Here is a 23,056-nt window from a genome sequence, read left to right as displayed (position 1 = left end):
TTCCTGCCACTCTCCTTGTATTGCCAGTGGAGTCTATGTAGGGAGCCTGACCCCCACCCCAACTAGTGGTAAAGTGGTACCCCACCTTTCTCTGCCTGGAAATATCAATGGTGCCTGATGGAGAATAAATAGCTTCACATGGTCTAGGGTAAGAGAAGCCACTTACATGCCATCCCCCACCATGGGGACTGTGGGGGCCACTTAGGAAGCAGTAATGGGGCCTGGACTAGGGGGAATATTGAAAGAGTGCCCTTGATCTTTCTAGCTAGTTGAAGCCGGCATTTTTCTCAAGATACATTTAAATTTCCCTTTCAATTGGTCATGCAGAAACTTGCTTAATTTCCAGGTTTCGGTGAAATTCCCAAGATTCCTCATTTTACTGGTTATTGCAGAGTGTTGAGTTTAGAAACAATCCCCAAAATCATTTTGATCTTCATAAATATGTGAGGACCTGTTTGTGGCATAATGTCTGCTTGTCCTAGGCATGTTCCCTATGCTCTAGAAAAGAATGCACTAGGGAAGAACGTGTCTTGCTAATGTTGGAGGGGAAGATCAAGGTGTGACTGTTAGGTACATTTTGTGTAAGTGGAGTTAATTTTATTATTTTCATACTATTTTCTGTTTGAATTGATCTCTCTGTTCTGGAAAGAGTATGGAAATCTTAGACTATTATTGTGTTGTCTTGTCACCTACCAAGATAGAATCAGGAAGAAACAGAAAGCTTTACCAGTTAATAGTCAATGAAGAGTCTGAATAAATCATTAAAAATAACAGAAAACTTCGAGCTAGTTGCCTTGGAACTTAAATCTGTCAATATTGAAAAAATAATATTATCTATACTTCTTAAACTCTTTCAAAAAATTGAGAGGGAAAACTTATGAACACATTTGATGGAGTGAGAATGATTTTGAGCCTAATCCAAACAAAATCAATGATGTAAAGAAAGCACAGGCCCTGCCCCTAATGAAAGGCCAGGCAGGGACCCTGAGCTAGGGGCAGGAGGTGACTCAGTGCTTAAAGGCACTTACTTGTGAAGCCTACTGGCCTGGATAAATTCCCCAGCCATGGTAAGGAACAAATGGGTATTTGCTTTCAAGAGCAAGAGGCCCTAGTACACCCCAACACATGTAAACACACGTGTGTACACACATGCACACACACAGAAATTAAAAAAAAAAATTAAAACAGAATCCTCAACAAAATATAATGTAAAATTAACAACACACCTGGAAAAGGCATGTTAAGATTTACCACTGGCATGTAAAACATCCAACATGAAAAACAATCCATGTTATATACCAAAGTCACTAAATAAAGACAACAGTTCCTTTCAGGTAATGCAGAGAAAGCATTTGAGGAGGTGTAGTGTCCTTCTTTTGCTAGACTTCCCTGCGGCATGGAAGGAAAGTCCGCGTCGTGGCCTGTGGGAGCGCCCGCAGCGCCCTTGTCAGCCTCCGCGTTCAGCTGCGTGCTGGGAGTACTTCGCAAGAGTAACTAATTCTATCTGGTGCTGGGCTTGTTGACATGACCAAATGACATGACAAGGTAATAAGGGAAGAAAGATTTATTTTGGCGTACAGCTTAAAAAAGAATATATTCCCTGTGACGGGAAGGCAGGGTAGCAGGAGCGTCTGTCACTTTGCACCTCGTCCGCAGGCAGAGGCGAAACGGAACTGGGGCTGAATGATGACACTTCCCGCCCGCTCCAGGGACCCTCCTGCAGCAAGGCTCCAACTTTTCAAACAGCGCCATCTGCTGGGGACAGTGTTCAAACAAACGAGCTCCGGGGGCGTTTCACGTTCAAACCACCACAGCAATTTAAAAACAGACAGGACTGAAAACAGAAGTACGTGCCCAAGACTAATTATCATCAGAGTGGCATTACTTAAACACAAGAGGGAATCAGTGTTGGTGATCGTGGGTAGAAAAGGGAGTTCGAGTGCACTCTTGATGTAAATGCAGAAAAATCACGTCCTGGGGAAAATATCTGTAAGGTGTGTTGGCTCACCTATAATCCCAGTACTCAGGAGGTAGGTGGGCTGCAGATTGAGTTCTGATTCAGCCTGGGCTACACTGAGACCCTGCCTCAAAAAAAAAGAAAAAGATATGGAGATTTCAATATATATTTTTAATTATTTTTGTTCATTTTTATTTATTTATTTGAGAGCCACAGAGAAAGAGGGGGGGGGCAGAGAGAGAGAGAGAGAGAGAGAGAGAGAGAGAGAGAGAGAGAGAGAGGGAGAGACAATGGGCATGCCAGGGCTTCAGCCACTGCAAATGAACTCCAGACGTGTGCGCCCGGCTAACGTGGGTCCTGGGGAATCGAGCCTCGAACCGGGGTCCTTAGGCTTCATATCTCATAGGCAAGCGCTTAACCGCTATGCCATCTCTCCAGCCCTTGATACATTTTAAAAACAGAATCACCATAGGACCCCATCTCAGAAAACATCCAAAAAAATGGAATCACCACCTTGTGAAGATATCAGCATTCCTACATTCATTACAGCATAATTCACAAGTCATGTCATGGAAATTACCTAAATATCTCTTGACAGATATGTGTAAAGAAAATCTAGCATGTCATGTGTTTGCCATAGAGTGTTACTAAGCCTTAAAGAAGAAGTGGATCCTGCCTTTTGCTAGCACTATGGAAGGGCCTGGGTGCTATTCACTAAACAAAATAAGCCAGATGCAGAAAAAAAAATAGTGCCATCACCTTACATCAGCTTATTTATATGTGGAATATATCACATCAAATACATAAATATATAGAGTGATGCCTTGGATATTACCAGCATGATGGACAGAGTGAAAATAAGGACACATGTCAAAAATACAAAATAGAAGGTACAAAGATGGGTGGTCTATAGTGAAGCTGAGCATTATGCAATTAATTGCATTTTTCTAGAATTTTCACTAAACAAATAGATGGTAGCTAATTTTGTCACCAAGTAGCTAAAGAAGGAATAGGTAGATTTATCCACTGCAGTGTCCAATGCCGTGTGTGTGTCTGCTAGCATCGTGTGTGTGTGCGTATGTCTGTGTGTGCAGGCACATGTACCTTAAATACATGCAGCAGGGTTCATGGGAAGCTGAAAGAGCACCATCAATAGCCTGTGTTCAGAATATTCACGCCGGCTCTTCAGCTTCCATACCGATATCTGCATCCAGGGAGTGATGCCCCGGTCTCGCTGGTGTAAGTCTGTGCCACTCACCAATTTCTGCTGGCATCCCATGGTACACTTCACCCAACTCCTTCATGGTGGGGGTTGGGAAGGAGGCACCTGAGACATGAAAGCCAAGACCACCATGGAGGAAATACAGACTTGAGAACAGTGGGGTGCTTTTTGTGTCTGATGTTAAGATTAGTAAGAACTGAGGCAACAGGTATTAAGCTGAAAAGAGCCAGATACTGACATGTTTTTTGTTTTATTTTACATTTTGCAAATTGGAGACTTATTGCGTAGTTTCATGTAGAAATCAGAACAATCTTATTTTTCCTGAGGTGGGAGATTGTACAGTTCACAGATGGATTGTTTTGGGAGTGTTTGAATCATTAAAAAAGAAAAAAAAAAGAGACTTATTTTTGGTAATTGAACGCATACAGTGGAAGGCGTGAGCATCCCAGGAACATAGGCTGAGTACGCTTACTATCTTCAAGATGGGTGCGGCATCACTGTTTATCTTCAGAAATGGCTATTTCAGAATTGTAAGTCAGCTTCATTTGATGTCTAATTTTCACCACCAAGTAGAATTCATGCTGAGTCCGTAAGTATCACTTGTCAGCAAAGCAGAATCCTAACATGCATGTCCTCAAAGGTTTTCCGTCTCCCACAACTCTTCCTGACTGGGAGAGTAAAACTTGGTCACCGAAGAATGACATCAACCTGTGTTCAACATTGTGTCACTAAGGGCACGAGGTGAAACTGCACTGTTTCAGGGTGCATTCCATCACATAATTTGTGTATTTCAATGATCATTTGTAGTTTTCAAGTCTGATTTGCCCAGCGTCAGCCGATTAATGAGCTGCCAGTTGTAATTTTTTTTTAAAGAATAAGGTAAGTGAGACGCCAATGTGGACGTGGGTCTCAGGTCATCTGTTAGCTGCAGCCTCTTTATGGTCACACCTGCCCCTACTGACAGCTTGGACTAAGTCCTGTGCTGTCAGGAGCCAGTCTGAGGTGTGAGATCATTGCATAACATGAGGACTCAAGAACCATTGCATCTGGGAAAGAAGGAATTTTTTTTTTTCTGGTTTTTCAAAGTAGGGTCTCACTCTGGTCCTGGCTGACCTGGAATTAACTATGTAGTCTCAGGGGGGCCTTGAAATCACGGTGATCCTTCTACCTCTGCCTACCAAGTGCTGGAATTAAAGGCAAACCCAGCTGGAAAGAAGGAATTTTTAATCACAGCTATCTTGTATGCATTGTGTAGGTTTTTGGGATTTTGTTGGATTGTGTATTTTCATTAGTTATGTATACAGTCATGTTGATAGCATTGTTACCTCCTTCTTATCCTCCCCCCTCCACAGGGACCCTCCTTGTTGGGGAATGTGGGTCATGCATTGTGGGGTTAGCCATCAGTAATGAATAAGAGTCAACGTCAGTGTGCATAATGACCCAATGCGTGGCTCTAACAATCTTTCCACCGCTCTTCCACAAATTTCCCTGAGCCATGTTGGGTTTGTTTTAGATCTACTTCAGTGAAGAGGTCTTGGGAGCCTCTGTGTCTCTGGATATCTGGTTTCGTAGGAACTGAGTGTTCTCTCTGTCTATCTCCTTCACCCTTGTGCTGGTACCAGGTTTACCAAGGAAGTAGCACTCTTGGTCATTTCCCCAATTACTCTCAGTTTCAGTGGGGGCCCTTTTGAGGTGTGATGGGTTGGTTCTCTCCTTAGAATCTGCATCCATCTGAAAAAGAAAAGCAAATTCTCCAATGGACAGAGAAGTTAGCACCAGATAAATGGGATAACCTTTGTTATTTTAGAGAGAATTTATAGGTATAGGCCCTCTTGTAGCCCATGATTGGTAGTAGCTTGATAATGGAGAGCAAGCTCATTTTTGGACATGGTTCTGCCTTGATTCCCAGCTAAGAATCCTAATCTTGTATTTTCTAAGGTATTCATCTTACTAAATTCAAAATAATCATGGAGGTAATAAAATGGACAATGAATTCTGTCTTTCTTGTTAGTCCTGTTCAGAGTTATTAGAACAGCAGAGCCCCTTATTCTCTGCTTTAACCATTTCTTGTGTTTCAAATTATTTTATTGTTTTATATAACTACATCCCAGTTTCATATTCTCCTTGTCCTTCTCTCTCTTCCCCTCCCTCTCATACATCTCTTTCCTTCCTCTCACTCATGGGTACAGACACAGATACGTACACTCACACGTGCATGAACACATATGCACTCATGCATGTGATTTTGTGTAAACTTTCAGGTATTTCATGGTTTCCTGGAATTGAAAGTTCGGCATTTCTGCACAGAAAACCTCAGGTTCTTGACATGGGAACTTAAATGTCCTTCTTGTTTTAAGGGTACTTCCTAACATCATTGTGTCCCTCCCCACACCCCCTTTGCTGTCCACAGAGCATGAGCAGCGGAGAGACCAGCTTTCTCATTGGTGAACAGACCCTGGTAAGCCGCGGCCAGCCCTCTCCTGTCCTGGGTGGACCTACACAGGGGTCTCTGTCTAGTCTGCAGCACTGGTACTGTCCGTTAAATCTCAGGCCTCCATTCATGATGATTGAAACTTTACTACTTCTGCAAAAAGTAGTTTAAGGAAAATAATTACATGATCCATCCTAATGACCATATCACATATTAAGCATAGTGTTTCCCACTTTAAGAATTCTTAGTTTTATAAATGAGAATGTTCCAATATTTTTCCAGGCCATGCAATAATTTTTAAAAGCTCTTTGTAAACTGTTTTTCTTTTTCTATGGGTCTATTGTTCAACAGTTTTCTCCTTTCTTCCTCGGTAAAATTCTGCACATATTTTAAAGACGTTTATAGACGATTTATACTTTTTTTTTCCTTTTTATTGTTTTTCTTCCTTTTACTCCTCCCTCCTTCTTGGTAGCATAGTCTTCCTCCCTGCATGCACACACTGACAGCTTGTACCATCACAAAGAACATTTCCTTCCTTTGCGTGTCTATGCTTTGGAATCCTTACTTTAGTGCCCAGCAGGATTGGCTGACTGTCTACTGGTTGCTCCACAGCCCGCAAAGAGGTTCAATTTGTTCCTGAGGCGGCGTCTAATGGTAAAGCAGTCCTGGACGGGCATGCTTCTGTGCGGAGTGACTGCTGTGGCAGCTTGCGGCATTTTCCTTCCCGTGAATGCATTGATGCTGGGGTACTCTGTCACTCGTTTCTAGTTCCCAGGCAACCGATGATTAACCGCGGTGATTCTCCATCTTTTTTGGACCTGCTTACATCTAAGACCCTCTTCCTAAAAGTGTACAAACCATAAATTCTACACACACCTTTGCACAAAGGCAATTTAAAACGTTTCAGAGGGCTATGGATTGCTGACTATTGCAGTTGCTCAAAGAGAAGCCATTTTGGTGTTTGCTTTGTTGTAAATGGGTGTTCTTAAAGGAAAAAAAAAAAACTGCCCCACCTACTAAACGTATGACCTTTATGTCACAAGCATGGTGTCTTTTGATAGCATTCAGTTATCTGTGACAAAATTGTCAGATTTTATTTTACTGCTTCAGTTAGTATTAATCAGTTCTGGTTATGAATTCTAACACATGTACCTCATAGTAATTTTAAATGCTACCAATAGTTTTCCACATATTTAAATCACAGCTTATAATAGGGTTCTATCTAAGATAGCAGTTTGGGTGCTTGTAGGTAACCCTGGGTTTCAGGAGAAGGAACATGGGGAGCCATTTTAACTTGGCCTATAAAATAAGAGCCATGATCTTTTCTGTTGTCATCTGTTCCCTAATATCAAATACTGAAGGTGGGATATTTGCCTCATATTTTGTGCACATCTTCTGTCACCAGAACTGCTTTATTTGGACTTAGAGTTAGCTTGTTTAAACTGATTGACACTTGTGGAAAATATTAGTTTTTTTTTTTATTAAATCCCATACGAAGTATTCTGAGCACAGAATTAGAGAAATAAACTTCACACTAATTTACATACAATATTGAGTGTGGCTCACCTGACAAATTGATGTTGATTGTGGCATTGGCATGAGACCAGCCAGCAAGCTACCTGCTTTTGAATTATTAACTGCACCTGGATTTGAGTTCATCATTAACCATTAATCATAAACACTTTTTACTTAAAGGAGACTACAATTAATTTTACCCTGGAAGGAGTATGTAACTATAAATTATATAGCAGGCTAATTGGTGTGTGATTTGATTAGGATCACAAATTTCTGAGTGTACTTTCCGAGACCAATGTATAAATATTTTCATTTTACAGTTTGTACTTATCACAGCACTGTTGGGTTTGCATGTAATTAGTATGTTTTAAGCATGTGCTTAATATGTTTAAGTCCTTCCTGCACCTTTACATATATAATCCTCTATATGGAATTTTGCCTCATAAAATAGGTATGGTTGTCTGTTGTCTTGACTTGCCATTTTAAGATTTAGAATATATTAACTGGTGGCCAAGTTATAGGGAGTGGCCTTCATGCTTTTGCCATTTGAAAATGAAGAATAATTTAAAATTGTCATTTGCATCTCCCACAGTTTCAAAGACTGGAGCAAAGCAAAGACTCAGTCTTCTTCAGAGACGGGGTCAGACAGATTGACTTTGTGCTTTCCTATGTGGATGACATAAAGAAGGACTCAGACATAAAAGCAGTAAGTGTGTGTCTGTGAACAATGGGAACAAAAATATGTGCTCCATAGTTTGGTAGAGATGTCCACAATGAAGTATTATGTGAAAGTCAAGAGTTTTCCAAAATTTTGCCAAAAAACACAGCCAAGTGAGAAGTCTACAAGGTGACAGCCTAACAGTAGATCTGAGTAAAAGCTAATTTTTAAAAAAGTATTTTGGCACCTGGAGAGACTGCTGAGTAGTTAAGGTTTTTGTCTGAGAAGCCTAAAAACCCAGGTTCCATTTCCCAGGACCCACATAAGCCAGATGCACCAAGTGGCACACACATCTGGAGTTTGTTTTCAGTAGCTGTGGCTCTGGCACACCCATTCTCGTCCTCTCTCTCCTTCTTTCTCTCTCATAAATAAATAAATAAAAATGCTTTGAGTCCTCTTCTTCTGCCTTTATAACTAATATATAATCTATATAGCTTTCCTTAAATAGTTGATGTGACCTCCTGAATTATGAGGTATGTTTCTGAATCTAATTTTTCCCTTTATATGCACTTTCATTTTGAAACTATATGGTTAACCAATCTGGAATTCACTATGTAGTCTCAGGCTGGCCTTGAATTCACTGCGGTCCTCCTACCTCTGTCTCTCAAGTTCTGGGATTTATGACATGCACCACCACGCCTAGCAGTGAATAGAAAATTACATTTTCAATCTTGATGGATGTAATAGGTTTGGCTAGGAGATTAATCTGATCATGATTTAATTTTGGTAGATGGTATGTGTCTAGGAATTCATCCATTTCCTCCAGATTATCCAGTTCTGTGTAATAGAGCTTTTGGAAGTATGTCATGATGATTCTTCCAGCTTCATTGGTGTCTATTGTGACCACTCTTTGTTTCTGATTAATTTGAGGCTCCTCATTTGGTCAAATTGATCAATCTTGTTTATTTATTTATTTTTTTGAAGAACCATCTTTTTGTTTCTTCTATTATTATTCTATTATTATTATTTGCTGGGTACATTAGTTTGGGTTTGAAGCCATAGTTCTTTAGACTTTGAAGTACTCTGTTCCAAGCCCTCTGGCTTTCAGTATGCTAACGGGATGTCCTTTGTATGTAATGAGTTGTTTCTCTTTTGCTGTTTTAGCACACTCCCTTAGCTTTCATGGTTTAGGGTTTTAGCTATGATGTACCTTGGAGAGTCTTCTTTGAACACCTGTCTGGTGTTCTCTGAGCTTCTTGTAACTGGGTGGGCCTCTCTTTTGAGAGAGTGGGAAAGTTTTCTTCAATAATTTTGTTGCCTAGAGTTCTTGGATTCTGGTATACCCATAATCTGTATGTTCAGTTGTTTTATTGTATCCTACAATTCTCTCATGTTCTATTCACATGATTTTTTTGAAGTTATCAAAGTTGTTTGGATTCCCAGGCAATTTCTTCTGTCTTGTATTCCAGGTTTAAGGTTCTGTTTGAGGGGGTATGAGGAAAGGATCACAGGGTAGCCCTGCCAGCCTGAGCTGAGACTCTGGAGTTATGTATACAACAGGCTGCCCCTGCCCCTGTGTAAGGGGCTGGAGGTTACCTGAGAGCACAGGAATCAGCAGATTCCCTGCTGTGCACCCCCTGGCACCCCAGTGGAGGTCCACTAAAGCCTACTCATATTGGAGCCCCACATTTCTTGCCTGATATTACCCAAGAGCTCTAGCATGGTTACAAGTCTGCCATCTTGATCAGAAGTCCCCAAATTCAACTTTTTTTCTTTAAATGTTATTTTTATTTATTTATTTATTTGATAGGGGGCTGCAAATAAAGATATAAAAAGAGAAAGGGAGAGAATAGGCATGCCAGAGTCTCCAGCTGCTGCAAAAACTCCAGACAAATGCACTAACTTATGAATCTGGTTTATGTGGGTCCAGGAGAATCAAACCTAGGTCCTTTGGCTTTACAGACAACTTCCTTAGCAGCCAAGCCATCTCTCCAGCCCTCAACTTTTCTTTTTGAAAATGAAAGCCATCAGATCATTCAAGATTAAAAAGTCATGATATTTTGGCTTACAATGGCATTTGACATCTAACTTATTTGAAGATTACTAATCTTTATACTATCAAGTCTTTACAACTAGAAGTATGATAAGTGTTTGTGTTTATGAGTGATTATGTGGTAAACTGTCTAGCAAAATGTTGTGCATGGCTGCACTTAGAGGCCCCATGTGTCGTAGAGATTATTCCTAACTATGTTGCATTTTTATGTAGTTCCTATAAATGATAGTAAAGGTAAAAAGCAGTGCATGATCTTACATGGGCATTACACACAGGACTTATACAATATGTATGATAGAGAAGAGAGGCTTGTTGGGAGGCACAGCCATGGTGCTTGGAGGCTGGCTGGCACTGTAAAGCTAAAATTAAGGTTCTATTGATTTGTTTTGCCACAGGAAAGAAGAAAAGAGTTTGAACTAAATCTCAGAAAAACTGGCCTTGAGTTGGAAATTGAAGACAAACAGGTAAATATAGTTGATAATTTATATAACAATCTTATATTTTAATAGATTTTTCTCCTTTTCTAGCATTTAGCTGGGTAGATTTTCTAACTTTGGCAATGATCAGCTCTCTTGGCTACAGAAATACACAGAAAGGATTTCAGGCCCATATTCTCACAGGTTAGAGTTCAATGACCAGGATGTGAGAGGATCAGTGCGCACTTCAGAAATGAACTTGTATCTATGGTCATACCATTCTGAATGGGCTCCATCTCCCCTGATCTTAGAAGCTAAGCAGGGTCAGATCTAGTTAGTACTTCAATAGGAGAAATTAACTCACATAGCTTCTCTTCAGTATTCAGGAAGACAAGGCCTGGTCTTTGGTTCCATAACTCTCATTGCGAAGGCTGCCTGTTATCTTGTGCCCTGAGCAGTTGCTCTCTTGAGTTGTAGCCTACAACTAACCCAGGATACTCTGTTCATGAGTATGTAATGCTTAACCTCCTCTCATATACTGTGTTTTCTATAACTGTTTTCAAAAACTTGTGTTTAATATCCTACTTAAGATTCCAACATGTCTATGGCATGTCTAATTCCCTATAGCTATATCGTCTCAGTCATATTTCTCACCAACTTTAACTGCATCAGTAAATGTATTATGAAACACAATCCGTAAGGTAATTATTTCCTTCATAATGCGTATTTATTATCTAGAATTCTTCCTCCATACTGAAGCTGGGTTAGCAGAGAAACTTACATTACCATTATTACTTATTGTATGTTTCCTTAGATACAATATGCAAAATTCTTAGGCCAGAACTAGTCAAAAAACCTGTCAGTTTCCCCAGAATTGCCTATGGAGCTGTAAAGTTAGGGCTGAGTGTACATTGACCCTGTGTGTGTTAGGCAGCATCCTCACTGATTGTATGTGACCTTATGATTCTCTCTCCCTGTGGCTTGTACAAGTGCATGCATGTAACAACATATGTGTATGTATATGTATATATATGTGTGTGTGTATACAACATATATATGTGTGTATGTATATTCATGCATATATACATTTAGACATATGTTTGTATATTACAGTAATTTTGTTTCATAAAAATTTCCTGAAAATTCAATAAATTTAAAATACTGACGTTACTGAGATTTAAAAATATGTTTCATTTCTTTAATCAGTGCAGTAACAAAGAGGTCTGTAAGTTATCTTTCATTTGGCCTCCTGTTTCATAGGACTCAGAGGATGGAAGAACATATTTTGTAAAAATTCATGCCCCTTGGGAGGTCCTGGTGACCTACGCTGAAGTGCTGGGGATCAAGATGCCCATTAAGGAGAGCGACATCCCACGTCCCGAGTGCACATCCCTGAGCTACATGCTGGGGCCTGTGAAGCTCCCGGCCACAGTGAAGTACCCTCACCCCGAGTATTTCACTGCCCACTTCAGCAGACACCGGCAGGAGCTCTTCCTCATCGAAGACGAGGCCAGCTTCTTCCCATCCTCAGCAAGAAACAGAATTGTAGGTGGATCAGATTTGATGCCTGCCACCCTCCCAGTGTGCTGTGCGGTTTATGGATTTGCATGCTTACCACTCCTTGTTGTGGGCAGATCTGAGTATCAGGGAGGTTGAAAGGGGCCTGTTTGGTTCATGTTAACCTACTACACTCCCCATTTCACAAGGTATTGTTTATGAATGAGTGACTGGTAGTGTAGATAAAGAAATGAGAGGCATCATACCCTCCTAGAGAAATATTTCACAGTCAACCAAGGGAGTATTATTATTATTAATATTATTATTATTAATATTATTATTATTTAGAAACTTTGTATGGACATATCATGTGTTAGTACTGTCATTTCCTCCTTTACCTGCCCCCAATCCACTGAGGTCCCTCCTAATGGGAATGCTGGTACTCACCACGGGGTTGTGGGTTATGAAGAGCTGGGATGGGGAGCAGGAAGTGTGCATGTCAAGCAGTCTTGCCAATTCTGCAAGATGGTCAGAAGTCCTTATCGCATGAGAGGATAACCAGTCCCCACAGGATTATTGATGCTGCCTGAGAGAGGAAATCTTACAATATTTTATTTTTATTTACTTATTTATTTGACAAAGAAAAGGGGGAAAGAGAGTGAATGGGTGAGCCAGGGCCTCCAGCCACTGCAAATGAACTCCAGATGCATGCACCCCTGTGCATCCGGCTAGATTGAACCTGGGTCCTTTGGCTTTGCAGGCAAACTCTTTAACCACTAAGCCATCCCTCCAGCCCCAGAGGAAATCTTATTATAAAGTCTGCTATTCTTGAAATCCAATGTGGCTGCAGGTTTAAGACAGTTTCCAGAGAATTTGGGTAGCTTTAGGGTGTCTGTTATAGAATTCTTAAACAGTAAGATGCCTCAGTTGCTCTTTGTGTCTTCAGCAGTGAAAGGGAACAAGATAGATTAGGTATGACCAGTTTTCACATAAAATTCTCCTTTATGATTAACATGTTTGCATGTAGTGTAAAAGAGAGAACCAAAGAAAAGTAGACAGCTTCAAAATGAAGGAAGAGATACCAGGCTCTCAATTTACTTCTAGACCTTATGTTACCTTAAACTTGAATGGATGAGGGGTTGCTTCTTATGGATGAGCAAAGGAAGTGATTTCTCCAGATGGTAACTACTAATAGGAAAAGATGCTGAAAGTGACTTTAAATGACAGGAAAGAGTTTAGTCTATGACAGGGATTCACTTGACAAAGAAATGACTTGGGTGTGTTCTCTCAGGTGTGAGTGATGTTCTGCAATGGGTAAGATGCTGGCAGAGTTGTGTGTGCCCATAGAGTCAATCATGAAAGAAAGAGGTGGCCGATGAGGTTTAACTCATCACTGTCTTAGGAGAGGATGATGTCAGGGTTAGTCCGGCCTCAGCACCCACCAACAGGCAGTCAGCCCCCATCAGCATGGGGCAGGGGCTCCAGAAGCCATACGTCATGACGGTCCAAAGGCTTTGGCACTTGTTGGAATAGTTTAGCAATAAAGTATCTTTAATGAAGCTGTGCACATTGCTTCTCTGAGCATAGTGCCAGAGTATACTTAATTTAATCTAATCTAGAATAAGTGTGTTTTTATAGCACTGCCAAAAGCACAAAATGGTAACACATTTTATTATAGTGGTTTACTTTACAATCTCTGTGAGGCATGCCGGCATTATGGTAATGTTCCCATTGAGGATTGCATTCCACCAGGAATTACTGTTTTATGCATGGCAATGAAAGAAGTCAGATTTTCTCATAAGTGTGATCAATAAACGTATAGCAATCATGGAAAAGTTTCAACTTCTTGTAAATTGCCATATTTGTCCTAACTTAAATATCAACTGTCATCCTAAATTAAAATTTAGACCTCTGCAAAGAATAATCGTTATGTGGAATTAGAAGATTATGGCAGAAATACTTATTTCACAATAAACAATGTCCAAGTTCAGGGAGATGGAGGTCAGGAGAAGGTTTTCAGAGCAGGGCCAGGATAGCGTATCTGAAACCAGGACCCTTGGTCATTGTGATGAGAGCCAGTGTGGTGTGGGTCTGAGGTTGAGCACACAGCTGCAAGCATATGTGCTTGCAGAAATACTTTGTATAACAGGTTATGGTGGGTTACCTACCAGTCTTTATCATCATTTCAGAACTCTCATTTCGGAACTTCTTGAATTTATGAATTTGTTTGTTTTGTTTTGGGGGTTGACAGTAAATCACTCCACTTTCATTCTGGTAGCTTCTTCACGCATTACTTCTAGACTCTTCTGCCACTATGATTTTTTTTTCTTTCTGTTTTTGTATCAGTACTGACAGTGGGAACTGTGTTCAAGCTCTGGTCTTAGCAAGTAGGGGAGACCATGAAAGAACCTCCTACTCCCATGCTTCTCTTGAGAAACTGCTTGCTTACTGTAAAAGCACACTTTCCCACAGGGCACAGTGGAAGCCCTGCCCTCCACCTCACCACCCTGTCCCTGTGCGGGAGCACCTTCGGTCTCATCCCTTATCTTAACACTTGCTGGTCTCTGAAGTCACCAACAATGTTTGGCCTTTGCTTACTTCCTTCCTATTTTTATTTTAGTCATAAGCTAAGAGCACTGAATGCACAGATTTCCAGCTTTGGAGAGAGGCTTACTTGCTTTAAAAAGACTTTGAGTTGATAAAGGAGAAGAAGGAATCTGTACTTACAAATTTTCTTTAAGAGGTGATCTGATAAAGGAGAGCTGTGTGTCCTCTTCAGCTTCAGAGACTGTTGGGTCCTTCAAGCCTGTCCTCAGCCACACATGTCTCTATTTGGCCACTTTCTAGTAACAAACGTCAGCAAACTCCTTCCTAAACCCATCGTTGAGCTGTGTTCGTCCAGCTCTACAAAGCACCTGTGGCTGGCTGGACCAAACTGAGTCCACCTGTCTCCTCCATGCAGAAGCCTGACCCGGGACAACACCTGGTTATACAGCTGCTCTTCCTTAGTGCAAAGGCACTCCTGAGCCTTGCTTACCTCTCCCTACAGAAAAGCTTTTCCTGACCTGGAGAGATGTCTTAACAGTTAGGGCACTTGCCTACAAAGCCAAAAGATCCAGGTTTGATTCCCCAGGACCCTCATAAGCCAGATGCACAAGGTGGCACATGTGTCTGGAGTTCGTTTGCAGCCGCTGAAAGCCCTGGAAGTGTCTGTTCTCTCCCTCTCTCTCTCTCTCTCTCCCCAATTCACTCTCTCTCTCAAATAAATAAATATAAACATAAATTTTGAAAAAAGATTTATTTTGCCTGCCCTCCCCAAACTTATTGCTTGAGTTAAGATAGCCTTTCTTTTAAAATATTATGTATTTATTAATTTACTTGAGAGATAGAGAAAGAGGCAGCTAGAGAGAAGGAGAGGGAGAGTTGGCCTACCAGGGCCTCTGATCACTTCATCAGAGCTGTTATCTGAGTGACAGTTTATTGAGGGAAGAATCCAGAGTACATAAAGTGGTTCTCTTTATATTGTTCATAAAAATCGAGTATACTTTACCAACATGGAATGCAAAGTACCCTTAAGACAAATGAGCAGATTGGATAATGAAGACTCAAAAACAGGGTCCACTATAGCCAGCAAGTTTTTAAGTGATGAAATTATCTATAACTGTGCTAAGGGATCCAACTCAACAATCGGAAAGAAAGAATTTCTAAAAAGCTAAACAGGTAGGATTCATAGACATACAAGAGCAGGGGCCCCAAAGAGAAAGCTGATGCAAGTATAGAGATATGGCAATCTTTTAAAAGTTTCTATATAAATTTTGTGTATGTGTGTCTGTGCTTGGGCTTGCATGCGGTCAAAAGACACCCTCAAGGTGCTTGTCTTTTCCTCACACTTGTGATAAGCCCCTTTGTTGTTCTGCCACTGTGTGAGCCCATGAGCTTTTGGATTCCTCTGGCTCCACCTTCCATAGCCATGGGTGCATTGGGATAGTAGACCCATGTGATTTTTGCATCCAGCTTTATGTGGGTGCTGGGAGGGATTAAATAATTAAGGATAGCAGGCTTGCAAGAAGTTACTTTAAACATTGAGCATTCTCCCTAGCCTGGGATATGACACATTTATTCAATTTGATATCAGGTAAAGAATATATTCAGTTATCTGAATAAATTTTCTCCACAGGGTGGATAAGTGCCAATTTGCCTTCCTATCTCTGCACATGAACCATTCATAGTATATTTACTGTGATTGGAATCACGGGTTGTCTGACACATAGTGCTCTCAGAGAAGCTTGAGATAAGGGAAGCAAAAGAAATCAAGTCTCCCCATCCCTGTCACGGCCAATGCAATGCGATTCTCAGAGCCACAGAGCTAAAATGCCTGGAAATTCTACAGAGCCCCATATGTTGTGTTTTCCCCTAAGTGATAAAGGGAGTCTTTCTTCTCTAATTAGAACGTGGGGCTACAGTTACATGAAATGGACTGTTACTTATTATTGAAAGGGTATATAAAACAACGTTCTGACACATGCTGAAGTCGATTTATGCTTCCCTTGCAGGTGTACTATATTCTGTCGCGGTGTCCTTTCGGAGTAGAAGATGGGAAGAAAAAGTTTGGGATTGAAAGACTGCTAACTTCGAATACCTACTTGTCTGCCTATCCACTCCACGATGTAAGCATGGATTGCCTTTGCAATACATAGCCCATTGCCTGTCTCAGGTTAAGCAATTGTCTTTTGGAGAGATACTCCACCAGCTTTGCTGAATTATACACGTAATGCCTCTTCATACTTAGGTTACAAATGGAAATTCACTTTTAAAACTTAATATATTTTCACATGAATTTTCTATAGGACTCATTGTGAAAATAATGGCTACAAAATAAGAACACATTTTGGAATATAGTATTTGGGAATCTCTATGTAAGCCCATCAAGTTTTTTCTTATAAAGTTTTGAAGTTGTAAAGACTGATATTATATGCACTTATGTATCTATCCATCAAATACATAATTGGTGTAATTATATGTAAAGCACTGAGTAGGTATTGTTTTAAAACACCCATGAATCCAAGGTCAGACATGAGGAATTTTCTAGAAACAAGTCATTATGTATAGTTGCCCTGGAAGCTTAAGGCTTTTGTTGTAAGAAACATTCAGACAAAAATGAGATTCAAAGAATTTTTCTTTTTTCATTTTTTGGGGGGCAAGGTCTTAATGGAGCCCTGACTAACCTATATCTGACTCTGAAGTCCCAGGTTGGTTTCAAGCTCATGACAATCCTCCTACTTTTGCCTCCTGAGTGCCAGGTCTAAAGGTGTGTACCACCATCCCCCTCAAAGAACTTTCCTGGGGGACACACAAATCATTCTATGAATATACTGTGCCACACATGTTCCACGGAAAGTGGCTCTTTTAATATTGTACTAATTTAGAAAAAGCTAAGAGGTCTGGCAGAAAGATGAGTTTCCAGGGATTTCTGAGGGCACTCTTCCCTCAAATAGTCCGCGTATGAGTCTTACCATCATGAGGCAGTGGAAGTCATGCTGTTGGAAGACGTGTGGACACCCATGAGACCCTCCCTTGGGCCTCCTTTCTCACTCAAACGACAGTTACATTTTCTCTGCATACGTAACAGACTTTTGATGATGTACTCCCTGTGAGAAACACATGCCTCAGAAAAGTAAAATAAACAAACATTGTCCTTGAGACAAAGGGAGATAAGGCATTTGCAAAAGCCCAACACTAAGCCTCTTGAGGTACTTACACTACTGTGCCATGTGCTCTCCTAAGTTATCAGTATGAACATTAACCCCCAGTCAGCTCTGCAATGAGGACTTTGATCTGCTTCCTGGAAGGGTAAAGCACAACTTTCATGTAAGAATTTTCCATTTCAACGAGTGTCCGCTCAGGTTCATTTAGTGTAAATGCAGAGAAATTAGGCCATGTTTCTCCTGCCTCTAATTACCTCTCTCAGGACACATACACATTTTCCTCCTAAACTGGAAGAACTACTGGGATGATGCATTCTGGATAAGGCTATGCTGGTTAAAGACTCGGGTTATGTCAGTAGAAAAGCCACAGTATGGTCTTTGCCAGTGTTTTTTCATTAAGATTTTTAAGATTATCAAAGCACCATCTGTAGGGCTTTCTTCATTAAGTGTTTCTTCATTAAGATTTTTTTAAAATTTTTTATTTATTTATTTGAGAGCGACAGACACAGAGAGAAAGACAGGTAGAGGGAGAGAGAGAGAATGGGCACGCCAGGGCTTCCAGTCTCTGCAAACGAGCTCCAGACGCGTGCACCCCCTTGTGCATCTGGCTAACGTGGGACCTGGGGAACCGAGCCTCGAACCGGGGTCCTTGGGCTTCACAGGCAAGCACTTAACCGCTAAGCCATCTCTCCAGCCCTCTTCATTAAGATTTTTAAGATTGTCAAAGAACCATCTGTAGGGCTTTGTTGTTGTTTGTGGAATTTTTTTAAGAAAGGTAGCCAAGGCTGGCCTTGTACTTTGTTCTGTAGCCAAGAACAACCTTGAATTTCTGATCCTCCTGCCTTTGCCTCTGCAGAATATTGAATTAAAAGCCTGTGCCACCACTCCCAGGTTATATGACACTTCATGATCAAGCCCAGGGCTTCATGCGTGCTAGATAAGCACTCTATCAACTTAGCTGCATGGCCGGCTTCCAGCTGTACTGTGCAGCATTAATTCTCTTTCTTGAATGCCATTTTACAACAACAGCCACCGTGTCGTTATTTTTTTTTATTTTTTTTTTAAATTTTTTATTTATTTATTTATTTGAGAGTGACAGACACAGAGAGAAAGACAGATAGAGGGAGAGAGAGAGAATGGGCGCGCCAGGGCTTCCAGCCTCTGCAAACGAACTCCAGACGCGTGCGCCCCCTTGTGCATCTGGCTAACGTGGGACCTGGGGAACCGAGCCTCGAACCGGGGTCCTTAGGCTTCACAGGCAAGCGCTTAACCGCTAAGCCATCTCTCCAGCCCCACCGTGTCGTTATTATCAGTAATGTCCGTCTGTACAAGCAGCCTTTCAGTACTAGAATCACTCACACTCACTGGAAACAGTAATGCTGAGTGGTCATGAGAAATATCTTCAACTGCCTGGCCTCTGATGTGTCTGCGGAATGCAGGTGGAGGTACGGGACCTGCTTTGATACCTTACAGAGCTGTACTTACAAGATCCTCAAACAGACTCCTAAACAAATAATGTTTAGGTTTCATTTCTCAAGGCTTGGTGAGGATACCTGAAGATCAAAATGTTGGAGTTGATATGACATTCAAGTTCACCCCTCATCATGTGAATTTTCACATGCTGACTTTTGAGCTGGACATCCATCCAGTGTCCCCCCAGCGGCTCACATACCTACACTGTGTTGTAAGAAGGGTCAAGCAGCTGCTGTCTGCTCTGCACAGTACTTTGTTTGCTGCTCATTACCTAACAGTGGGTAAAGAACTTATGCATGAAGTACTGCCGAGGCTCGTCAGTGCTAACATTTGTGGTAATAATATTTTGTTTCTTGGGAAATATGTATGAGCACTGGCCATTGAGGGCAGGACAGAAGTCTCTTCCTGTGACAACAATGTGACTTGGATCCGTTAATTCTGCTTGGGGTTAAATTTTTCCATCCAAAAGATAAAATTATTGCCCTGTTTCTAAAGACCTCAGCAGCAGGGTAGTGCCATGACATTCTGAGCCACAAGGACTTGCAGAGACAAGAAAGGACAGTCAAAATGAAAAGCAAAGCTTGAGAAAATCTGGAGTTCTGGAGTTTCGCATGTATTTTGTATGAATCAATCTGGCTGTAATTTCTGAAGTGTGCAATAGAAAACTGAAAGTAAGAGAAATCTCAGTCACATTTGTCTTCTGCTTTCTCCTGTCTCCGTCTCTCCATGAATGCTCAGGGCCAATACTGGAAGCCATCAGAGTCTCCCAACCACGTCAATGAAAGGTACATACTGCGACAGAACTGGGCTCGCTTTTCCTACTTTTACAAGGAGCAGCCATTAGATTTGATTCGGTAAGCTCATATTAACACATGATGATATGATATTTTGTGGCACTGGGATGAAACTCAGGGCCTCAAATGTGCACATGCTCGGAGAGTGCTCTGCCCTCAGCCCCACCCCAGCCCGAGGCCGTTTTGCTTACACTGCCGTTCTCACACCGCACACTTCACAGCACAGGTGCTTCATACCTTCACTGCTCAAAGCCGAACGCTGTTGCCACAGTCGACGAGGCAAAAGGCAGTGTTTATTCACTTGTTTGTTAAAATCTGTTTACTTTATGGATGATATTTGTACATTTGTGTACAGTATAATTTAATTCACATATGTAATACATAATGAATGGATCAAGGTAATTAGCAGTTATATGTCCTTAAACACATTATTTTACATAATTAGAACTGCTATTAAGTACTTCCTTAGAATTAATAGGGTGCAGCATCCCCTTGGTAATTCAGTGGAATTATCAAAGTATAAATACTTCCACTTAGAGTTTAGGTAGTATTAGTTTTACAGTCCTTAATGCCTAGATGTAAAACTGATAGATCAGTTGTGGAGCCCTTTCTCCAGTGAATTGGTTCCCATCCTGCTAATACAAGCAACCCAGGGGTACCTCAGTGGGTTAATAAAAAGCCTGACAGGAGCATGGGGTTATTGGGATGGAGTATGGTGTAACAGGAGGGGGAGGGAGGTAAGTTGGGGGGTATAACATCAAAATACATTAAAAGCATGCATAAAAGTGTAATACAAAGAAAAATACATGAGCAAAGACATATGCAGTAAGACTCTTATACTAATGCCTGCTAAACAGCTTAGAATGACGTCATTGAAAGTAGCTTTGATGATGCCTTTGTACGACTGTGGTAAGGCCTGAGCTGGCTCTCAGAGAGGAGAACTGACTGCACAAAGAGTCCTTCCAGAGTGCTTGTTCGCCTGTTTGTTCATTGCACAAGGCTATATCTAATCAGTTCCATGATCATTTTTTTCATTTTGAGTACTTCATATTAGTTCACCCCCAAAGACAAGACCAGACCAGTTCCTCCACACCACACCTCAACTGTTGTCACAGAATCTCCTCTCCCTGTCTGGGGCTTGGTAGGCAGTATGAGGCCATAGGATACTTATACTTCTAATAGGCAAAATGCACAGGTTAAGCAATATCACATGTATGTGACACATTTCTAAAAATACTCTAAGGGAAGGAGTCCTTAAAGGGGGTCTTGTGTTATTAAATTATGTTAGAAATAATGATAAATTAATTTTAATGCCTGTATTTCATATTATCATAGTGTTTCAATAGCCTACATTTTTTACCATAGTACAAGTGTAAGATATAACTCCTGCTTTCTACATTCGTAACGAGAAGTCTAGTTGACCACAACCTGGTGGCACAGGTCTAGTATCCCAGCCACTTAGAAGGCTGAATCAAGAGACTGGTCCCCCGTCACTGCTTTGCTGCACTTCCAAGTTAAATTTAATGAATAAATAGAGTGGTGGTGTCTATCCCTGTTTCCACATGCATGGAGTGTTAATTGTTTTAACAGTAGCCTAAAATTCCCTTCACATCTCACTGGGATATAGTCTAAGTAAAGGTAGTTGCAGTGCCACTTTCACGTATGCCATGGAGCTTTCACCATCTGTTTCACCCAAGTGAAGCTGGGTACCACTTATGTTGCACTATTGAAAATGGAATGTTAGTGGATTAACTGACAGCCTCAGTAATTGTCTTCCCATTTTCTGTGAACCTTGTAATTTTTATGCCAAACAAGAAGCTCTTTATCCGAACAATAAAAACTGAGCTTGAAAAAAAGAAGATTATAAATTCAAGGCCTGCTCAGGTTTCAGAGTGAGTTCAAGGCCAGAATAAGCAACCTGAAAATTTTCAGTGTCTCCTCATCTTTGAAATATCTTAATAACACTTATGGACCCACAGTTCTTAAGGGATTTTCCTTTTTCAAAATATCAAGTAATATTATTCTTTAAATTTGAAAGGGAAATAAAAATCATTTAAAATAAGGTTTTTGAGCTATCCAGCTTACTTACGAATTCCAGAGGAAATCTTAGCCTATAGCAGTAATGCATGTCCTATCTTTTAAATTAATTCTTTCATTTTTTAAACAATGTGAGTAAAGAGATATGGCAAACAGAATATTTTATAAATAAAGTATTTGGTACTAGGCCAGATATAGTGGAATATATCTATAATCCTAGCACTTCGGATGCTGAGGCAGGTTGATTGCTGTGGGTTCAAGACCAGCCTGAACTGCAGAGGGAGAACCAGGCTAGCCTTCACTACAGAGTGAGATCTTGCCACAAAACAAAACAAAACAAAACAAAACAAAACAAAACAAAACAAAACAAAGGCAAGCTCATTCTCCACAAATGTGAATTACTAGAAGCAAATTGTGACCAATTACCAAGGGAATATGACAGCATTATAATTTGCTTTTTTTTTTTAATGTGTTGTGATTTGGCCAACAGAATGTTTGTCAACACCAAAAAAGAATAAGAGATGGTCCAGAGAGATACGTATTTGGTTATAAGTTTTTTCAAGCTAAAGAATCAATAGGGAATGGTAGAAACACATTTAAAACTCTTGTGGAGAGATAATACTTACAACCTTATTGTGCAAGTTTGCCTCTGTTTGGAATATTGTGAAAATTAGTTTACTCTCAAGAGCTTTCAGATAATGACATAGCAACCCATGAGACTGTCCATAGGTTTCACCTGTCCAACTAGGAAGCCTCGGGAAGGCCGCAGTGTTGGTGACCTTAACTGTGTGAACAAGGCGGGGTTGCTGTTTAAGAAACAGCGACACAGAGAAAACTGCTGAGGCTTTCACAGGGCACTCCACTATAAGGAAAACCAAACTGGCATCTTGAACATTTCTCAAGTCTGTATGAAACAAGAATCAAGTTGCATATTTTATGGTACTTTCATTAAATTATCATTTTAATTTCTTGGTCTACAGTGTCACAATTCTAGGGGCCATTATCAGAATCCGAACTTGAGGGTGAAACATATGCAGGTGTGTGGTGAGAGTATTGAGTGTGAAAATGTGTGCACATGTGTGCTAAAAGTATTGAATATACAAACATGCATGTTTGTTGTCAGAGTATTGAGTGTGAAAATGTGTCATGGTGGTTTGATAGATATTTCCCACTAGATGCAGGTGTTTTATTAAAGATTTTTGGATTTCTAGCTACCTGACTGGAGAATGTGTCACTGGGGGAAGATCTGAATTCCATCCTATGATATGCAAAGTCTTTGAGTTCTGCCTAGGGTCCCT

General features: G+C 40.7%; 1 protein-coding gene across 3 annotated transcripts in view; it reads left to right on the top strand.

Moving 5' to 3' along the window:
• Ano5 (anoctamin 5) overlaps positions 1–23,056 on the top strand; it is a 62,515-nt gene that overhangs the window by 9,749 nt on the left and 29,710 nt on the right. Inside the window, exons 3-9 of one of the 3 annotated variants that reach the window (XM_004650662.2) lie at positions 5,590–5,637; positions 6,223–6,264; positions 7,718–7,831; positions 10,232–10,300; positions 11,513–11,797; positions 16,303–16,416; positions 19,666–19,781. In XM_004650662.2, the coding sequence (XP_004650719.2) occupies positions 5,590–5,637; positions 6,223–6,264; positions 7,718–7,831; positions 10,232–10,300; positions 11,513–11,797; positions 16,303–16,416; positions 19,666–19,781 (788 nt within the window). Of the gene's footprint in view, positions 1–1,672; positions 1,847–5,589; positions 5,638–6,222; positions 6,265–7,717; positions 7,832–10,231; positions 10,301–11,512; positions 11,798–16,302; positions 16,417–19,665; positions 19,782–23,056 lie in introns of those variants that run through there. The other 2 variants (XM_045145238.1, XM_045145237.1) reach the window with 2 other exon arrangements.

This window comes from Jaculus jaculus, chromosome 3 (genome assembly GCF_020740685.1).
Source record: "Jaculus jaculus isolate mJacJac1 chromosome 3, mJacJac1.mat.Y.cur, whole genome shotgun sequence".
NCBI lineage: Eukaryota > Metazoa > Chordata > Mammalia > Rodentia > Dipodidae > Jaculus > Jaculus jaculus.
Note: the sequence above shows the minus strand (reverse complement) of the source record. Positions and strands in the feature narration are given on the sequence as shown.